The following is an 18,863-nucleotide window of genomic DNA, read 5'->3' as shown; positions in this document are numbered from 1 at the left end:
GAGATGAATTCTGACTGTTGTGTTTTGAGATTAACTCTCAGTTCCATGTTGGTCTTTTCTGTAGTTTTTATCAGTTTGTTCAACAGATTGATACGTTACAAACTATGCATGTCGCCAAAACATTTCTCTTAAAAAGGTAAAACACTCATTCTAAACGGGGTTAACTACGTAGGATTCAAAGAATGTCAACATTCAAAGAATGTCAACATTATTAAGACCTACCGAAATATATTTAAGACCAAATATTTAAACATTAAATTCAGATTTTTAACAATTTGCCAAAACCCTGTTAATTCTAAGTATAACAGAAGATCAGTTGGTGTATCCGTTTACAGTTTAACCAAACACACTGCACAGAGGCACACACACAAATAAGTAACAAAAATAATGCCGAATTGTCTTTCGTTTGATTTCGTAATTTAGATTATTTATTTTTTATATTGTTTGTTGGAGGGGGGTTCTCAACCAGCCCTGTACAGTATAGGGGAAGCTCTGAAGAGTTCCATATGGCATCACCAAAGCCCATCTCCAATACAAAAATGATCCTCTGAAGAAAAAAGATGAATGAGCTTAATGCATCACCCCGCACTTCTTGTGGCTGCTCCACAATAAAAGAAACCACGTGTTGTACCTGTTGAGAGCTTTCAATGTGAAGTGCAGTGCTCGGTTTGCACGAGCAGCTCTGACACAGTGAAAAGAGAGTGAACAGTGAGGATGATAAAACTGCACTGAATCACATGCAGAAATTGTTCCTGTAAATCCCTCATCACGCATGGGCAGGCAATCTGAATCCAACTCAGGACCCTGGCCCTACCAATGTAAACTATGTTATACTGAACCAACAACTGAATGAAAATACTTTGACAAAATAATATCAAAATGGAGTTTAAACAGGTTTAACAGGTCAATTTGTTGTCGTTAAAAATGGAAAATAGCAGATTCCTCTATTTAGTTTGCTATTATAAAAGTAGACTTGTTATATGACTTCATTATTAAAATCTAGGTCCAACTTTCTGTTGATCGACTCATCAAACAATCAAATAGACAACAAGACAAATATTCTTTGTCAATAACTCGAGTCGGGGAAGTGACAAGGACAAAACTAAATTGAAGCGTCTATATTTATGAATATAGATGAAATGAAATGCAGGCCCTGAAAGCTTCGGACCACAGCAGTGTTTCTAACCTGGATGCGTTCTGACTCAGCATTCTTCCTCAGTCCCAGCTCGTCCAGCTCCTGGGTGTTGGGCACGCCATAGTTCCCGACTATTGGGTACGTCAGGGTCAGGATCTGACCTCTGTAGCTGGGGTCAGTCAGGGCCTCAGGATACCTGAAGATTTTATATTAAAATATGGCCTTTTGAAAAACTTAACTAATTAAATGTACACACAAGGTTGTCAAGCAGTGGCAGTGAAAGGTTACAAGGGGTCTTTACATTTTATTTTCTGTTTTCATAGCATCTGACACACACTTGTTCAAATGCACTTTTGTATTTTTTATTCATGTCAGCACGTCTCCTCCTTACCCCACCAGGCCCGTATTGAAGACCAGTTCCCCTGCGGCCGACACATTGTGCCCAAAGGAGAACCCTTTCATCCGGGTTCCATCCTCCAAGACCAGGTGGGCTGTCTGGGCCTGCACGGGGGAGACAAACAGAAAGAGTGCAGGCAGATGTTAGAGCAAAAATCTCCCCCAGGACTGATGCACTGGAGAGAGCAGAGGCAACACTTAAAATGGTGAGCAGCGAGAGCACTGAGCCTCTGGGACTTCATGCTGAAGCTGCAGGTCACTGTGGATTGTGCTGTGAATGCTGAGACACACAAATCTGTTCTTCTGTTCAGTGTGTGTTAGTGTGTGTGTGTGTTGTGTGTGCGCGCGTGTAGGGAATATGTGTATATAAAGGTTGCAGTGACCCACAATGACCTCCAGCTGCTGAACATCACATCGCCAGGGACCAATAGTCAAACCAGAGTTAGTTCCTTAAATCACAGGAAAATAGTTCACTTACTAACACAAGATCCGTGTTGGTGTATGTGTATATGTGTATATGATGAATTAATACTAATGTGTCTGTCTGTTAGCAGGGTTACGCAAAAACTACTGGACGGAGTAATACAAAACTTGCTGGAAGATGTGATCTGGGTAAAATTTTGGAGCAGATTTGGACATATTTGACTCTTTTACATTTATTTCAAATTATAACCAACACTTCAACCATGACACTGATTTAAACTCACTTTATAAACTTTAAACTTAAAAGTTAGTGGACTTTTTTGGTAAAGTGTTCTGTAAAGGCATATTGCAACCAGGGTGTATTTCCACACATGGTGCACACACGTTCTGCATCTGTGTGCTTATCATCATGTCAGCGGACCTCACTTAAAACTTTCAAAACTGCATTATAGAAACTGCTGATTTACTGCGATTTAAATAAATGACACATTAACGAAATGCAGATGGCTTCCCGTGTTTATTGTATTTTACTCGAATAGAGTCGTGTTTTAATTCGGCTTGGTATCAATCCACCATAGTGACCATGTTTCAGCAGAGTTCAATCTTTTTCTACTGGCTCATGCTGCCCTGCCACGATGCTGTTTCTGATGCAAGAGCGCTTTATCCGTAAATGGTCAACTATAGCTCAAGTTCAAAATACGCTCAAACAAGAACGTCTTATTCTATTGGGTGTGAGCCGAAACAATAAACAATCTTTGCTGATTATGCCCATGGCGGTAATACGGTTTTGTGTGTTTGCACTTCTGTATATAGGCAAGATATCTTAGACTTTACACAATTCTCTATGGAGTTCGGCGCAGAGTTCCGAGGCAAACTGTGGCGTTAGCGCTGAGCTTGCAGAAAGTTTTGGAAAACTTTCCCCACCGACAACACATCTCCGCTCACACGCACTGGTTCTTACCTTGACACTGTAGAGTTTAGCAGCTTGGAGCCTCAGGCAGGGCGACGTGCTGCCCAGCTGTCTGCCGAACACACACACATGTCTGAGGGGTTTCACTGCGCTGTAGGCCCGAAGGATCCTGGTCATATTCACACTGCTGCTGGTCCCAGTGGCGGCTGTGGGAGCAAGGTGCTGGGAGAAGGACTGCGGGGGGGGGGGGACTCGGGCCTGAAACTGATGAATGGATGAGAAGCTGGTGCAGCCCCCCCCTCCTCGTGTCCTCACACACACTCACACTCAGCGCTTTCACTCGTGACTTCTGATTGGCTGCCCAGCTCGTTGCTTTTCTCATCGCACCCCGCGCACAGCGTTCGGATTGGTCCCCGGGAACACACCCTTTTTTGTCTTTTTTGACATATGAGAACTGATGCAACTGGGATTAATTCACGTCTGATGAAATCCAGGAAGAGATTTCCGGTGACGACGTTGGCATATTTTACTGTTGAAACATGTTGTGCTGAAGCCAAATGTTGAAGCTGTCAACTTATAAGGGTTAGGGAGGGTTAAAGTTAGGGTCAATTTGAGGACATCTTGGCCAGGGTTGAGACCTGGTTTTAGGGTTAGGGTTAGAATTAAGTTTAGGTTGTGATAGTTAAGGATAGTAGTAGGAAGGGCTATGGAATTCATTATGTCAATTATTGTCCTCACAACTATAGAGAGACATGTTCATTTGAGAGAGAGCAAGAGTGATAGAGAGGAAGAGAGAGGGAGAGTGCTGACCCACTTTCAATGGGCTAATTTTGTGTTAGTTATGGTTAGTTTGGTTGACGTAACCATTGTTTTGGTTTAGTTGTGGTGAGTAAGGTCAGGATAAGGGTATCTGAGATTCTCTGTCATCCATAGTATCTTTGCTTGTGTTGTCCTCACACAGGATTTTGTGTCAGCATCATTTCTTAGGTGCTGTTTAAGGTAAGGGGAAATATGTGATTAGGGTAAGGTTAAGGTTAAGGTTAGGCATGAATTGCTCATGGTCAGGGTTAGAGGGATACGGTTTTGATCAGGGGCCGTCCACAATGAGTGTATGTCAATGCAGAATCCTAATTAGAAGGGTGTGTGTTTGCGTGTGTGTGTGTGTGTGTTTATGTGTGTGTGTATGCTCTTATACAGCTATCTTTGTGAGGAACAGTTTGTATCCAATACCACCTCCAGCTGCTGGCCATCACATAAAGAAGAGGCAGCATTATATCGACTTCAAATATCATACAGCCTATCTATGAAGAAAAATACCATATTTTTCTTTATTTAAAAAAATTTTTATTCTCTTTTTTCTCATTTTCTTCTACTTAATAGTGTGACGCTTTTATCCAAAGCGACTTACAATAAGTGCAAAGTCTTCATTGTAGAGCATTAAAAATAACCCGTACTGTGACTTGCACCAGCTAACAGAAACCTGCTTTACTTTCTGTGCAGCAAACTCTTTTACAGCCTTTTCTCTCCTGGTCACACTGACCATGGGCAGGCTCCATGGTGGAGGGGATTAGGGCGGTCCGTGGATTTGCTGATCACTGCATGACCGGCGCTGTGTTGAGAAGGCTGCCTGACTGCCACTCTGCTGGGTTCAGCAGTCTGGACAAAGTGGGTGTGAGTAATGGGACCTGTGCAGATCTGGAAATGCCTCCCCACTCGAGAAGTCACAACCTGGAACAATCCACTGTGTAACTGTGGAAAAAAAAGCTATGATGTTACGTGCAGATCTTCACAATGAAAAATGTGAGGAGGGGTCACTGAAGTGGGTCCATCTAAACCCATTCATGCTCATGCACATAACGTGTATGTTAAGGGAAAATATAAATATCTTATAGCCTGACCAATCTGTGTCCTTTGTCCTAATTTTCATTGACTAAAATCTGTATCTATTTATTAAGCCGAACTCCAGCCCCATGCAGCCACAGCTCATGTTCCTCTTGTCAAAATTTAACAGCTGCTCCCTCTCTTGACGTGTGGAGCTCTGCTGACATCCAGTGGTGACTTCCTGCTCTAAAGACTCAGAGGTATTTCAGTTATTAACAGTGTTGTAGTGGCGATTTGATGTGGAGGAGACACTGCAGCTCTCACTCTTTATGAATATATATATGTACAGTATATGAGATATATTTACAAGTGAGAAGCCTGGTATCATCTAGCTGTCAGCATGAAGGAGAAGCTGTCACAGCTTTACAGGTGACGTGACAACCACAAGTCTTCAGTGATGCAAATGTGTATTTATGTCATGTGGGAGGTGATGCATTCAAGTACAGGGTCTCATTATAATTAGTTCTCTACTTGGATTCTGGATCATGATGGTGTATCTTCAATCATGGATCATTATTATAGATCCTGGTGGCAGCTGATGGACTACGATTACAACTAGATTCCTAAGATATACAATAAATCTCACATATTGATTATACTTCTAATATCACAACTGTCATCACTGCTCCTTCATCTCGGTCAGCCATTTTCTTTTGAATCAATACTTTAAACATGGATCCACCTCTCCATTATGTCTTTTCTCATGAATGTTGTAAATGTTGTTGACATGCTCTGTTACACACGGCATCATTTGCACTTCTGTCCGTTCTGGCAGAGGGATCCTTCACTTGCTTCTCCATGGTTTCTACATTTTTTGGAAGTTTGTCCTCTTGCTGAGGGTTAAGGACAGAGGATGTTCAGCCCCATTTGGAAAATTGTTAATTTTGAAATTGGGCTTTATGAATAAAATATGATTGATTTATTGATTCTTTACAAGTGAAAGTACTGATACTGATACTTTAGTTGGCCTATGCCCCTCAAATTAAGCACAAAGTGACTATGAGATTTGCACCAGAGCAGAGCCTATCAGAGAGAGGATGCAGTCACTCTGGAGGTTAAAATGACAAACAGGCCATGAACGCATCCCAAGTGAGATTAAATATGTAATAATCATCATTAAGCTGCCATGCTTAGCCTCTCATTGTTCTGCTTGATACAACTTAGTTAGGTTTAACTTAGGTAACTGTGGATTGATTAAATATCTGTCCATCACCACTCCTTAATTTGGGCTTTGGAAACTGTTGAAACTCAGCCCAGACCGATGCTTCTACCTGATGCCTCAACTCCATGTGCACTCATCAATCATTCCAGCTGAAGATGTCTGTGAGAACATCCATCACACAGAGGATTTATAATCCTGCTCAATGCCTCCGTGAAATATGACACAGAATGTTAATATTTAGAGAGAGTGAAAACTGAAAACCATAAAACCCTTTACTGGGGAAATTAGTTTGGTAAAACTTCACCACCAGACAAATGTCCTTCTATAAAATAAATTCCTCGTAGCAGGGTCCTTATCATCTCAAAACCCCCAAAATCAAAAGTTACATACCTGAAGTGTTTTTCTATAATATGTATAAGTAAAGCAGATTTATGGGGAAAGTAAATGCACATCCCCACACTTGTGTCTCTTGGATGCATGTAAAGCAAATTAAGCTATATGATTATTGGAAAGACACCCACTTATGCACTATTTCACACAATCTATCTATATTAAAATAAAGTATATTTTAGTAGTCGATTGATTAAACTTGATTTGTTAAAAAAGCATCTAGATAACAATAATAATGTTTTGCTGTACTTTATTGACTTAAATATAAATATGGCCTCAAAACGCAGCCCCGGCTCTTTGCTGACAATAACGACAGAATCACCCACAGTGGAAAATTGCTGGGCGATGAACTGGGAGAACACGAGACGACTGTGCAATGCACAGCGTGGCCCTTTATTACTGGGAGGGCCGCGGTGAGCTGCCTTCCAAATTCCTCCACTGATTGGCCCAGCCTGCGGCCTAATGAGCTCCAGTGTCTGTCCTCGGCGGAGGGACCCCACATTGTCTGCAGTTTCAAGTGTACATTTCAGATGGTGACCAAGCTTAAGGGAGGACGTAAATAGGCCGGGGGGGCAGCTCTCCCTCGCCGCCCTGTTTGCCAGGTTTCCGAGCACAGCCCAGGACCCAAGACGACAAAAATAATAGATTCTAGGATCCACGATGGCGGCTCGGACTGGTCTGACAGTTTGAGGATATTAAAATTAAACAGGGTATTGATGTTAATATATATTATTCAAAGGCAAGGCGGGTTTATTTGTACGGCAGCTTTCAGCAGCTGAGTAGTTCACAGTTTACAAAAGACATAAACAGACCAGAAAAGAAGATTTACAGAGCAGTTACAATCTATAGTAAGACATGAGTGAAAAGTGCAGGTTTTTACATTGAAAAGAAACAAATGCATTTTAAGCTTTAATTTGAAGTAAATGAGAGTTGGAGCCGACCTTGTGTTTTCTGGGGGAAAACCTTCACTTTGCAGGACAGCGAAGGTTTGAATCTGAGAACTGAGGATTTTAGAGGCTTGGGCGGAGGAAATTATCCATGTGATTCAGTTCATTGTATTGACCAACAGTCGTATTTAATAGTAAAACAGTTTTATCGCTGCTTATCCTTACTTTTTCTATCCTGTTATAACACACTTTGAACCGTAAACTCTACCAACTCCCAACTAGGATGTGTTTACATACATATTGAAATCCCATGTAAGTGCAACATCCATTGTGAGCCACAACGAAAAGGCCCTCTCGTATTGGTTTGTGTCCTTTGTTCGATTTTAAACTTTTTCATAAATTTGCACAGTTTTTCAGTAATAGCAGCTTTAATTTGGTTGTACTGCTAAAACCCCTTGTACAATGACAGTAAAGGCGTTCTATTCTATTCTTCCATATTCTATTCATTTTTTACTTGCAGCAGAAGTGACAGTGTAGGTTATTGTGACTTATCGTTATTGTCTTGTCGAGCTTCAACAGGAGTATGTTTGCTTCTAAATAATTAAAAACCTCCATGTTATTAAACAGACTCTACGTTCAAATGTTTCAAATGATTTCAAATGTAATTTATTGCCATTCCATTCAGTCAACTTTTGCATTATTGAATTTGTCTCTGTGAGAGTATATATAGTCATCACAGTGGTTCACTCAGGTGGTTCGGTAAATGTGGAGCTGCTATTATCACCATCTTTAGAACCATACTTTGGCCCCATGTCACAGTGTGTGCTGTCAACATCGAACAACGCCCTCGCCCAGCGTCACCATTTCTGTTTCGGGGCGATGACAGTGTGATTGTCTGTGACGGCCGCCGCAAGTTCACGACTTCCACAGCGTTAAAGGAAGATCAAGTCATCAGCTGGAGAGAAAAGCAGACAGAGCCCGTCCCTATCAGATTCCCTTCCTCTCCAGTGATGCTAGTGTCTCCGGTGAAACAAAATAGAAAAGGGGGGCAGCGAGTGTCTTTGTTTAGCCTGCCCCCTTCTAATCCCTGTGTGGCCAGAGAAGGGCTTCAGAGGAAGAGCCAGGGGAGGGGGGGCCTCTATGGCACACAGGCCATAGAGGCTGCATCAGCCCCCTTAAGGAGCCATGGCCCCTGCTCTTAGAAATCCCAAGAAACTTCACACCTCTCTGTGGGCACTAAAAATAGGCTCCATCTGTCCCCCCAGGCTCAGTTACAGCCTCATTCCTTTTGGCATGGTCGGAGGGCCGGGGAAGGAAGCTCTCCCGGTTTGAACAGAAAGGGAGGCGGTTGGTTCGCGGGGAGTCAAAGTCCAAAATCTACTCCCCAGTCATTGCAGATGGCCGACCGGGTGACCTCTGCTGCGTGTTTCGCGGCAAAGGAAGTTCCTTCAGTGCGGCGTAAACCCCTCGTGACGCTCCAACTTCCCACTGAGGCAGAATACCAGCGACTGTCTTTGGAACCTTACACCACACTGTACCCATCACATGATTTTGTATTTTACTACCCCCAACAGCTCAGGTTGCTCACATTTCATTAATCACGCCTCTGTCACTTCTCCTTCACAGAATCTTAATTACGGGGCTCACAGTTTCAAGGGGGTCCATGGCTTTAGTCCCGGGCCTCCTGGAAACAAGGCTGAAATCTCCCCTCCTCCGGGGGGTCACGTCAGGATAGTTGGATGGAAAAGACAGTGGAGCAGACGGCAGACCTGAGAGACGCCAAGCAACATGCAGGCCGTGAGAGCTTCAGATCACACCATCATTCCGGGCAGGAGACGGTTATAGCGCCTGTCCTTAAGCAAACCTGGAGGTGATAAATAATAAAATAAATGCCTCCCCTTACAGGCACACACACACAGAGACAAACACCAATGCCAAGGACAAAGCAAGAGAGCGAGGTGGCGATGTAGAGACAGATCCAAGTATACTAGGCCGCAAAAGAATAACCCCCATGAACCCCTCCTCCCCGGGCGTTCTATTCATCAGACTGAAGTGATAGACTCCAAATATAACTTCTTTGTCTCAGCTGATGAAAATGAGTTGACTAAGGCCTCCTGCTTATTTCCATCAACATATTTTTAATGCCGAGATCTCCCCTGGTGATCGACAGCAGTGATATTGCAGCCAGGAGAGATCACTGCAGAGTTCTCTCATGCAAATGAATTCAATAAAATGAAAAAATTTGGTTGAATAAGACAGTTTTTTTAAATTCACTCCGTTTTCTCTGTTGTATCCCACTGATGTTTGATGGTGCCCCCAATGGACACCCATATTCTTGTTGAATAAATAACTTTGAATTCCTACCATAATCCGTTGTGAACTTTTTGCACGTGTTAATTTTGTGGTCTCACGATGTCTATGAGAAACATGATCGATGATTCGGAAGGTAGGTGAAAAGTCAGACCTGAAAAGCACATGTCAGCCAACTGGTGGAGCAGACTGCTGAGGAAGGATCACAGGTCAAGTAAAAAATACTCTGACAGCTGTCATTCAAGAGGTTAACTAGGATATTTTTACATCCTTATTGTTTGAGCTTTGCAGAACTTATGCAAAGTGGCTACAACTTCTTTTCTTGTCATCTTCACAACGTGACTCGTGGGGTGTTGATGTTGTTCTGTCGGTCAGTCGGTCCGTTTGACTGAAAGTATTCAAAAAGTATTGGATGAATGGACCGCCATGAAACTGGGTACAGACATTCAGTAGCAGCAGAGGTCAACATGCAGTTGAAATGAATCTTCAGGTGGTGTGGTTCACTTTATATCCCTGAAGCGCCCGCCCCTCTATAAAAAAGATATATGACTTAGCATCTCCTTTCCCAGAGGAGCTGGACACTGACAGTGACTTCGTTCAAGCGCTTATTTCACTAATGTGATACTTAGAATGACTCAGTAACAAGAGGCTACATCTCATCCATCTCGTAAAGTTCGGTCATGAAGAGAAACCCCTTGAGATGAACCATTTTATTTCCGAGGGGGGGTTCTCTTCATTATCTATCCTTCTATGAGGGTTGCCGGGAGCTGGAGACAATCCCAGCTGACATTGTGCGAATGGGTACATCCTGGACAGGTCGCCAGCGTAGCACACGGCCAACATACAGTGATAAACAACCTTTTCACACATCAACCCAACCCAGACCTGTATGTGTTTAGACTGTGGGAGGAAGGAGAAGACCCAGAGAAAACCTTCAACAGCACAGGAAGATCACGCAAACCAGCAGGCTACACTTAATTTAAAAACAGGTCACATTTAAAAGGATATTTTTTTTGTTATTTGACAGGAAACTGATTATAGAGGCTAAGGTTCAGTGGGTTTATACAGCTCACAGTTATAACTGGCACCGGATGAAAAAACTAAATTTGACTCCCTGAAATGGCTGTTAACAGAATGCATACATGTCTGTGATGCAGTTCATGTGCAACTCACGTACTGTATATGATTCACACAACAATACCAAATACTATTCATTGCCGTTTCTTTCCTCTACTCACACTGACCAACCATCACATCTTAATAAAGCCCAGCTCCGCCATGTTGGTGTATACATCAAGACTCTATAATAGAACTCAGACTGGACCGCGGCTCAGGTGCAAGGACCGGGCAGAGTTTCTATCTGGCGAGGGAGTGAGGGGAAGTCAGAGCCGGAGAAGGTGCCATGGGGTGCCGCGGTTGAGCCCAGATGACAGCTGAGGGACAGAGGCTTTCTCTGGCTTGCCCTCGCTGGAGATGGGGTCAGTGAAAGCAAGTGGATGTAGGGGGAAGGGAAGGGCCTGCAGAGTGGAGGAGTTAATGCAGCTCCGTCATCACCGGGAGCTGTGGTGGTGGCGGCGTCCGTGGATAGTGCAGCACCGCTGGCACAGGGAGACAGATATAGACAAGAATTAAGAAGACAGAATTTGCCCTCTTAGCCTTGACTGGGTTACTGGCATCAGCAGCTGAGAGCGCCACTAGACGACCCGGGCACTGTACTTAAACGCCACATCCTGCCCCGGGGGGGAGCTGGACGGCACAGGTGCTGCTCTACCTAACACACAATGTCTGACTGGAAATAAACAAGGGCTCATAATTAGAACTGAAAAACACCTCCATGTCCAAAAGTCTGCTCCTTTGACTCTTTTGGGTCAAAGTTTGGTTTCGTCACTTCACTGAAGCTCAAAGTGAATAAAGTTTTCTTCTAAACATGCAACATTTTTATGGCAGCACTGTTACATAAAGTGCAGATATCCTACATATTACATATAATATATAAATGTTATCTATATAGCATGTTTACAGAGGCTCTATAGTGTAAAAATGAAAACTTGAAACCAAACAATAGGAAACAGGTAATATTAACTTGAGTACCAAGCAGCATTGGAGCATGAATACAAAAATAGAAAATGGAGGAAAGAGTAAAACAACATAAAATCGAATTAAAATAAAATGTATTGAAAATAAAAACAAATGTAATAGTTAGTAAGATCAGAACAGAAAATGTCTCTTTAAGAGAGATTAAAACAGAATAAGGAGGTTTGCTGTGTTGTGCATCATTTCATACACAATCTTATACAGATTTACCCAAATTCAGCCAGATGAGGAGAATAAGTGCGTGTCTGTGAATGCTGGGATTTATTGTACAGACACAGTTCCATGCTTGTGATAAAAATGCGTCATATATCATGATAATGATGATTGGACATAACCCCCGCCTGTTAGAGACTATGATAAACACTGCTAATGTGAGAGTTGACCCCTGTGTATGTTGGATCAAAGGATAAAAGTAAAGAAACACATGGCGAGTTAAGGTTCAGATACCATCCAAAACATCTCAGATGCCATAAAAACATTTCTATCTCAGATCTACACTGGTATTTGATGCCAAAGGCATATCACTACTTATGGCCTCTTCTTTTTTGGGAAACACCCTTCGTCATTTCCAGTATCTTGTTACCAACCTTTCACTGGAACAGTAATTTCTATCTGACAGACGCTGATGTCTACCAGAGTAAATAAGAGGTTACGTAACCACAATCAAGTTTAGAATAATATACATTAGACTTCATAATAACCATTTGAAAAAAAATAATAATAAAAGGGTCAGATTAAACTGGTGGCAATAAGCAACAGTTTTATAAACACTGGTATAGACTTGACCTGACGTGGGGGTTTGAAGGTTGGGGGGGTCTCTTGTTTTGGGCCTGGACCATGGGACATTTCAGAGCAGCTGCTGTTATCAGGCTTTAATTTTCCTATTCCTTCCCCAAATAGACGAGACACGAGTCCTGTGCGTCGCGCGTAACGGTGCGTAACGCCGTGCGTAAAAAGTGGAGCAGCCTGACTTGAGACCTAAATGGCCCCGGGGTCAGATAACATTTCAGACCGTTCCCGATGTTTTCGTTTTTGATAATGGATCAACGGCCAGAATAAACACCTTCTGGCCCGCTGCCCAATATATGCCATGTTTAGAGAGGACCCCACCCCCCCACACACACACCCCTCACATCAACCGTCCAATCCTTACGCGGGGAAGACGTTGACGGGGGTCAAGAGGGAAAATAGCCTCATATATATACGCCCAGACGGTGATTTCTTGCTCCGAGTCACGTCCACTTTGTGCTGTACACTCCTTGACTTGTCACACTCACCCCGGGAATTGTCCTACATCTGACTATCCGCTGAAATGGCACCAAAGAAGGACCCTAAGGCTCCGGTCAAGAAGGCCGAGCCCGCAGCAGCTCCAGCCCCGGCAGCTGCCCCGGAGCCCGCACCTGCTCCCGCAGCACCTGCCGCTGTCGACCTGTCCGCCGTCAAGGTAGAAAGCATGAGGTGGTCTGCGGTGGGGAGGGATGGAGATGGGAGGATGGATGAAGAGCGGGGACTCGACTTTTACGCACAGGGGTGCATGGCAGAAGCAGACTGCAAAATGCGAAGGGGATGATGACGATGGAGACCCGGGAAAAACCGTTTCTATTTTATGCATTTAAAGGAAGGATAATGAGAATGCTACTTTGATTATAGGAGTGGAAATGAAGAGAGGATAGATACATTTATAGAATGCATGTATCATATCAAAGAAAAAGGATAGTGTTGGAAGAGAAGATCAACTTCTTATTTAATTAAAGGTCTTTGTGTTTAACACACATCTATCTTCACTTTGACTTAACTGGCAAAGTCCATCACACTGGCACCTTTGTGGACGTTCACTTTATGGCCAGTGAGTGGGAGCAGCTGCAGACTTTAAAGGACCCCCCTCTGGGTTATGCCATGGTCTGGGGTAAAGGACTAGAACCATGGATAGCTCCCCATGGTCCATCAGACCACGCCCCCCCGGTTCTCCTGATTGGAGCAGAGCGGTGAAGCACTGCGTGATGACGCTGCCCAGCTAACACCAAATGTGGACATGTTAATGTAGCTAAAGATGGACCACTCCTGACTCCGGAGCCAGAATGTGAACCTAATATTGGCAAAGAGACTAATTTAATCCTAGTCCTGATTGTGTGGTACCCAGATTAAGAGGGGAATCAAAATTGCGTGTTTGTGCTGATGCTTTTTAGTAATAAGACAATGAGGGATTATGTTGTTAGTTAACGATGGCGTGTCAAAACTTCTGCATATGTATGTTCATACATTAACATGGTTGCTTTGTATTGGCTTGTAGGTGGAATTCAGCGCAGACCAGATGGATGGTAAGAAAAATTAATTTTACTTTCGCATCTACATCATCTGATCTTTTTCTTGAGTGTCTCATTTACCCAAAGTGTTGACAAATCAGAAAACTCATCCATATAATCCATATTATAAGAAGCCCAAAGAAAATTTCCCTTCGAGATTAACATAAAGTCAAGGCCAGCCTGCAACAGACTTCTTAAAGAGTCTGTTTGTGGCAGTCAATTGTGTTTGGACATGGCTGGAAAACTTCGAGAGAATATTCAAAATAACATCCAAAACAATGCATTGATAATATAAAAAAAAAAATGTCAGTGCAACATTTGCAGGTAATAGTGTTTAAAAACATGAGTTTGATTATCTGCAGGCTTTATATTTAAAAAGAAGCAGCAGCTCATTGTACTGCAGCAGGTAAATCAAAAACCTGCATTAACTTGTTTCATCTTCAAAAGAAACCACATTAAATCTCATATTAAACATAGACTGGAGGCCACAGGGTCACATTCATGAGTGGGGGTCAGTGCGTCACACACTCAAGTCAACCAATCCCTGTGTCCTCAAATTAACTCGCAGGTTGTTATTGGCAGCTCTCCGGTGGCATGAGACTCTCTGTCACTGGATCTGTGATATCAGAGCATTTGCCAAGAGGCAAAATTATTTTTCTTTCTGCAGCCAAAAATATTCAGCAGCTCATTAGCGGAATCACAGAAGGATAAAGTTAAGAAAAACCGTGGTACGACTGTTTGGGTGTTTTCGATAAATCTAAGGTCGACGCTTTCTAACCTGGGTTGTGGACACCAGCGCATCAGACCTGTTGTGTGTGGTCTCTGCAGGTTACACTGCAGTCAGCATTAACTCCGATCACCCACAGGGGGCCTTGCCTGTAAAAGGAAGGGGCTCATATTCTCAGCTATGTTTATCAATTCCAAGAAAGAGAGAGAGAGAGAGAGAGAGAGAGAGAGAGAGAGAGAGAGAGAGAGAGAGAGAGAGAGAGAGAGAGAGAGAGAGAGAGAGAGAGAGAGAGAGAGAGACAGCTGAGATAGAAATAGTCTGAAGGTTGAAGCAGCTTGGCAGGAGTCAGTCTGTTCAGTCCTTAATACCACAGCCTATAGAGAAAGGTCTTGCCCTTGTTTGTCGAGGAGCTGCCTCCACCTGCTGGCAGGTCGACAACACAAATTCAAACTACTGACTTAAAATTTGGGTAAAATAAAACATTTTACTTATACTTATCCACAGATATCTAATATCAAGAAAACAGTTTGGCCCATTAAAATAAATATTGTTATCTAAATATACAAATACCACCCTTTGTCCACTTTTAAAACAAATGTATGCAAAGTGCAGGAAGTTGACAGGAGATTTTCATCTACTGACCTCCACAGATTATTAGACGGTACTGCAAAAAGATTTTTAATGAACCTATATAATGATATTCTAATAGGACTCTGCAAGAATATACAAGAAATGACACCAAATCAAGTTTCAGATGCAGACATAAACATCCTGTTAGTTCCACTGTTGTACTTCAGCTCTATGCTAACTCTAGCATGGTAGCGCACTATAATAAATAAGCAAATAACCAGTATATTTAATTGATAACAATTATAGTATATTTTTGAAAAAAATAATTAAAACGGAGAGCAAATATAATATCACGTAGTATCCAATCGTCACAAAGTTAAGTTTAGTCCCTGTAAACTTTAACATGTCTGACGCACACAATCAACATTGATCCACTGAGATGTAAACGTCCCCCCCCCCCCCCCCCCTCTCAGACTACAGGGAGGCCTTCGGTCTGTTCGACAGAGTTGGTGACGCAAAGGTGGCTTACAACCAGATCGCCGACATCATGCGCGCTCTGGGACAGAACCCCACCAACAAGGAGGTGAACAAACTGCTGGGAAACCCCACCGCTGATGGTGAGAGAAATCTTTCACTACATGATTGATTTAGTGAGGTGATGTTTGGGTGTTTGGTGCAATTCATCACATTTATATATTTATAAAATACTTTTTCTAACTAAATTAATTTCCGTGGGAGTGAAATGTTTCCTACTGGTCATGGAAGACACAGACCTACCTCTTTGTCGTATTTCTGATGATTTTTGTGTTTTCTTTCAACCCCATCTGCAGTGTAATCATTGGGTGGAGGATTAGAAGGAAGAAATTATCAGTAACTGCTCCTGTGGCTGAAATTAATCACGTTCAGGTTCATGAGCCTCTTTTCTTTCAGCCTGTACTATAAAACATGTGTTATTGAGAAAACACATGGAGCAGAGTTTCAGAGCTGAATCAGAATCTACATTTTTTTGGAGATATATTTCATTCAGAGCAACTATTAAGAGGTGGAAACCCGTGTTTGTGCTGCCAGTGGTTGGTGTTGTAACCCTGCAGAGTAACAGCTCTTTGCTCTTTGCACTGTGAAATGCTACATCACTGATGACTGTGGTCGTGTGTGTAAAAATCAACACTTTTCCACATCCTACTGCAGTACTTAGTATCTCAGTGCTTGGTCGTGTAACTGAATATACAGCTTTCAGCCTGTAGAGGTCAGTGCAACATTACCTTTGCTTCCTCTTGAAACTGAACGTTTAGGGTTCGCAAATCAGGGAAGACACAGAAATATAGAAATCTCTGCAACCTTAAAGAAAAATGGCAACATAGTTTTTTTTTGCAAATACAAAATGGGATGCTTGAGCTTTAGTGGAGAAGTGGAACAACATGTTGAAAGGATTTCGTCCACCAGGTGCAGCTGATTCAGTTATTTGTGTCTCCTGTCACGCAGACATGATCAACAAGAGAGTAGACTTCGAGGGTTTCCTGCCCATGCTCCAGAGCATCATCAACAGCCCAAACAAGGCCGTGTTCGAGGATTACGTTGAGGGTCTGCGCGTCTTCGACAAGGAGGGCAACGGCACAGTGATGGGTGCTGAGCTGCGTATTGTCCTGTCAACACTGGGTGAGTGAGCCTCCAGGAACCTGCTGTGTTACCCTCTCTACACGTGTGCGTGTGAGTGTGTGTGTCACTGTGTTGTTAACTGCGGTTGTCCTCTGTCTCCCCCTACAGGAGAGAAGATGACTGAGGCTGAGATCGATTCTCTCATGGTAGGACAGGAGGACGAGAACGGCTGTATCAACTATGAGGGTGAGTTACAAACACAAATATATGAGCACATATACGTTTTTATATTCTACACTTTATTATTTAATATATGAAATAACTGATGTTTCAGGAACATTTGACCTGTGCTGCTTTGAATTTTACCATATATGATTCCCATGAGTCCCCATCTTCATAGTATTGAAAGTATACAAAGTCTGGAGTGACCCTTTAAATAAATACTTCACCCAGAATGTTTCCATTTAACGTTGATTTTGTGCATAAGTGAAAATACAGTAGTGACTTATAAGGTTGTTTAAACCAGGCTGAAGATATTTTATGGTGTTTTAGACAATATCGCAGCAGTCTCATGTTATTTGTGTAGTGGCCGTGCATCTGAATCTTTTTAGTTTTCTATTTTCTTTTTTGTATTATTTACTTAATCGTCTCCTCACTCACTCATTTCCCTCCTCTCCTGTCTGTCTGTGTGCCGCCCTGGTCTCTGTCCACAGCCTTTGTCAAGCACATCATGTCCGTGTAAGGACCCACTGCGGCGGGACCATCGTACATGTGCAGACCCCATGGTGTCACGACATCCACTCACTGTTTTTCTGCTACAACCTGAGGAAGCAGGGGGAACAAAGGACTATGAGATGTCATTTCCTGAAACCTTTTGCTTTGGTTCCAACCTTTTTTTTTTTTCTCGTATGTCCAACTGGTGCTTTTTTCCCCCCTTTTTCTCTCATCCCCCTTCCTCTTGTGGGAACCGTTCCAACCAGATGTCTTTCACCATCTTCACCCAGGTCTCATTGGGGATATTTTTTTCTTTTTTTTCTTTTGGGAATCGTCACTGGTTTTTACTCTCTGGCTGGGGCTCGATCCGCCGGTGAAGTGACTGATTTGGCCCAGGACTGGCAACCATCAAAAATGAATCCACTCCTCCCCCAGCCCTTCCCTAAGTCTTAACTTATTGTAGCCACTGCCATTTCACAATAAATTTTCAAAAACTCCCATTTTACCCACGAATTTCTGAATGATTTCTTCACAAGATCAAACACTTACAATAAATGTATAAAACGTTTTAAAAAACAAGGTTATGTTAGTGTTCTTGCAGAATAACATTAGATCATCGATTATACTCTGCATCAATTAAATATGAAGATACAACTTGTAGTCAATTCCCTTGATGCAGAATTGCTAATTTAGACATAGTATTTTATACAGGTTATAACAAAAGATGCTGGTAGAGGGATTTTGGAAACATTGACATAATCATGCCAGCTTTGTCCACAATTGATGCTAAGCTATGCTAACAGGATTTTGACTCAATGACCTTGTAGACATAAGAGTGATGTCAATCTTTTAATGAAAACAATCTCATTCTCAAACTACCGTCTTGTCATTTGAAAAAGAAGACAGAGCTCCAGCATCAGTTTTTGTCCTTTTTATTGTCATTAATTATTGTAAGTGGTGTCATATCAACAAGAGAAAAACTGCGTACATCTACTTGACCTTTTAAATACATTTACAGTTGCTGTATGGTTGAGCAGGAGGTGGGGAAGGGGCACACGGAGATGGGGGGTGGGGGGTGCAGAAGAAACACAGAAGCAAACAAACAAGTCGCGGGTGAGGGCAGTAATTAGGCAGGAGGCAGGATATACCACAGATGGTGTCTGAAAGAGAAACTAGATAAACCCAAAACACTTTTTTTTCAAAACAGATGTAACAGAAGTTTCCTCTGTCGTTTTATTTATTTTTCTTCATCGAGTGTTGTTTTGATTATTGATGTTTCAACAAAAGATAAGCGGAAAAGAAAAGAAAACCAATTTCTTCACCAACATATTGCCACTCAACATCCACATACGGTAGCATCTGTGG

General features: G+C 42.5%; 2 protein-coding genes across 3 annotated transcripts in view; one reads left to right on the top strand and one right to left on the bottom strand.

Annotated features, from left to right (window-relative positions):
- Window positions 1-3,091, bottom strand: part of cps1 (carbamoyl-phosphate synthase 1, mitochondrial) — a 45,885-nt gene extending 42,794 nt beyond the window's left edge. For both annotated transcript variants that reach the window (XM_061089197.1, XM_061089198.1), the window contains exons 1-3: window positions 2,916-3,091; window positions 1,527-1,636; window positions 1,187-1,331 (exon numbers count right to left, since the gene is read on the bottom strand). In XM_061089197.1, coding sequence (XP_060945180.1) covers window positions 1,187-1,331; window positions 1,527-1,636; window positions 2,916-3,041 — 381 coding nt within the window. In that variant the 5' untranslated portion in view covers window positions 3,042-3,091. The remainder of the gene's footprint in view (window positions 1-1,186; window positions 1,332-1,526; window positions 1,637-2,915) is intronic.
- A 9,809-nt stretch (window positions 3,092-12,900) lies between these two features.
- Window positions 12,901-17,526, top strand: myl1 (myosin, light chain 1, alkali; skeletal, fast). Its single transcript, XM_061088568.1, has 6 exons — window positions 12,901-13,032; window positions 13,879-13,906; window positions 15,662-15,805; window positions 16,671-16,844; window positions 16,953-17,030; window positions 17,498-17,526. Exons 1-6 carry the CDS (start codon window positions 12,901-12,903, stop codon window positions 17,524-17,526), a joined length of 585 nt encoding a protein of 194 aa, XP_060944551.1.
- Window positions 17,527-18,863: the final 1,337 nt, after the last annotated feature.

The sequence above is a fragment of the Limanda limanda genome, chromosome 16 (genome assembly GCF_963576545.1).
Source record: "Limanda limanda chromosome 16, fLimLim1.1, whole genome shotgun sequence".
Lineage (NCBI taxonomy): Eukaryota > Metazoa > Chordata > Actinopteri > Pleuronectiformes > Pleuronectidae > Limanda > Limanda limanda.
This window is presented reverse-complemented; position numbering and strand designations above follow the sequence as displayed.

Bases quoted from the DNA above. Each gene is read 5' to 3' on its own strand.
- myl1 (XM_061088568.1), top strand. From the start codon at position 12,901: ATGGCACCAAAGAAGGACCCTAAGGCTCCGGTCAAGAAGGCCGAGCCC. The intron at 15,806-16,670 runs GTGAGAGAAATC...CCTGTCACGCAG, and splicing joins GGGAAACCCCACCGCTGATG to ACATGATCAACAAGAGAGTA. The intron at 16,845-16,952 runs GTGAGTGAGCCT...CTCCCCCTACAG, and splicing joins TATTGTCCTGTCAACACTGG to GAGAGAAGATGACTGAGGCT.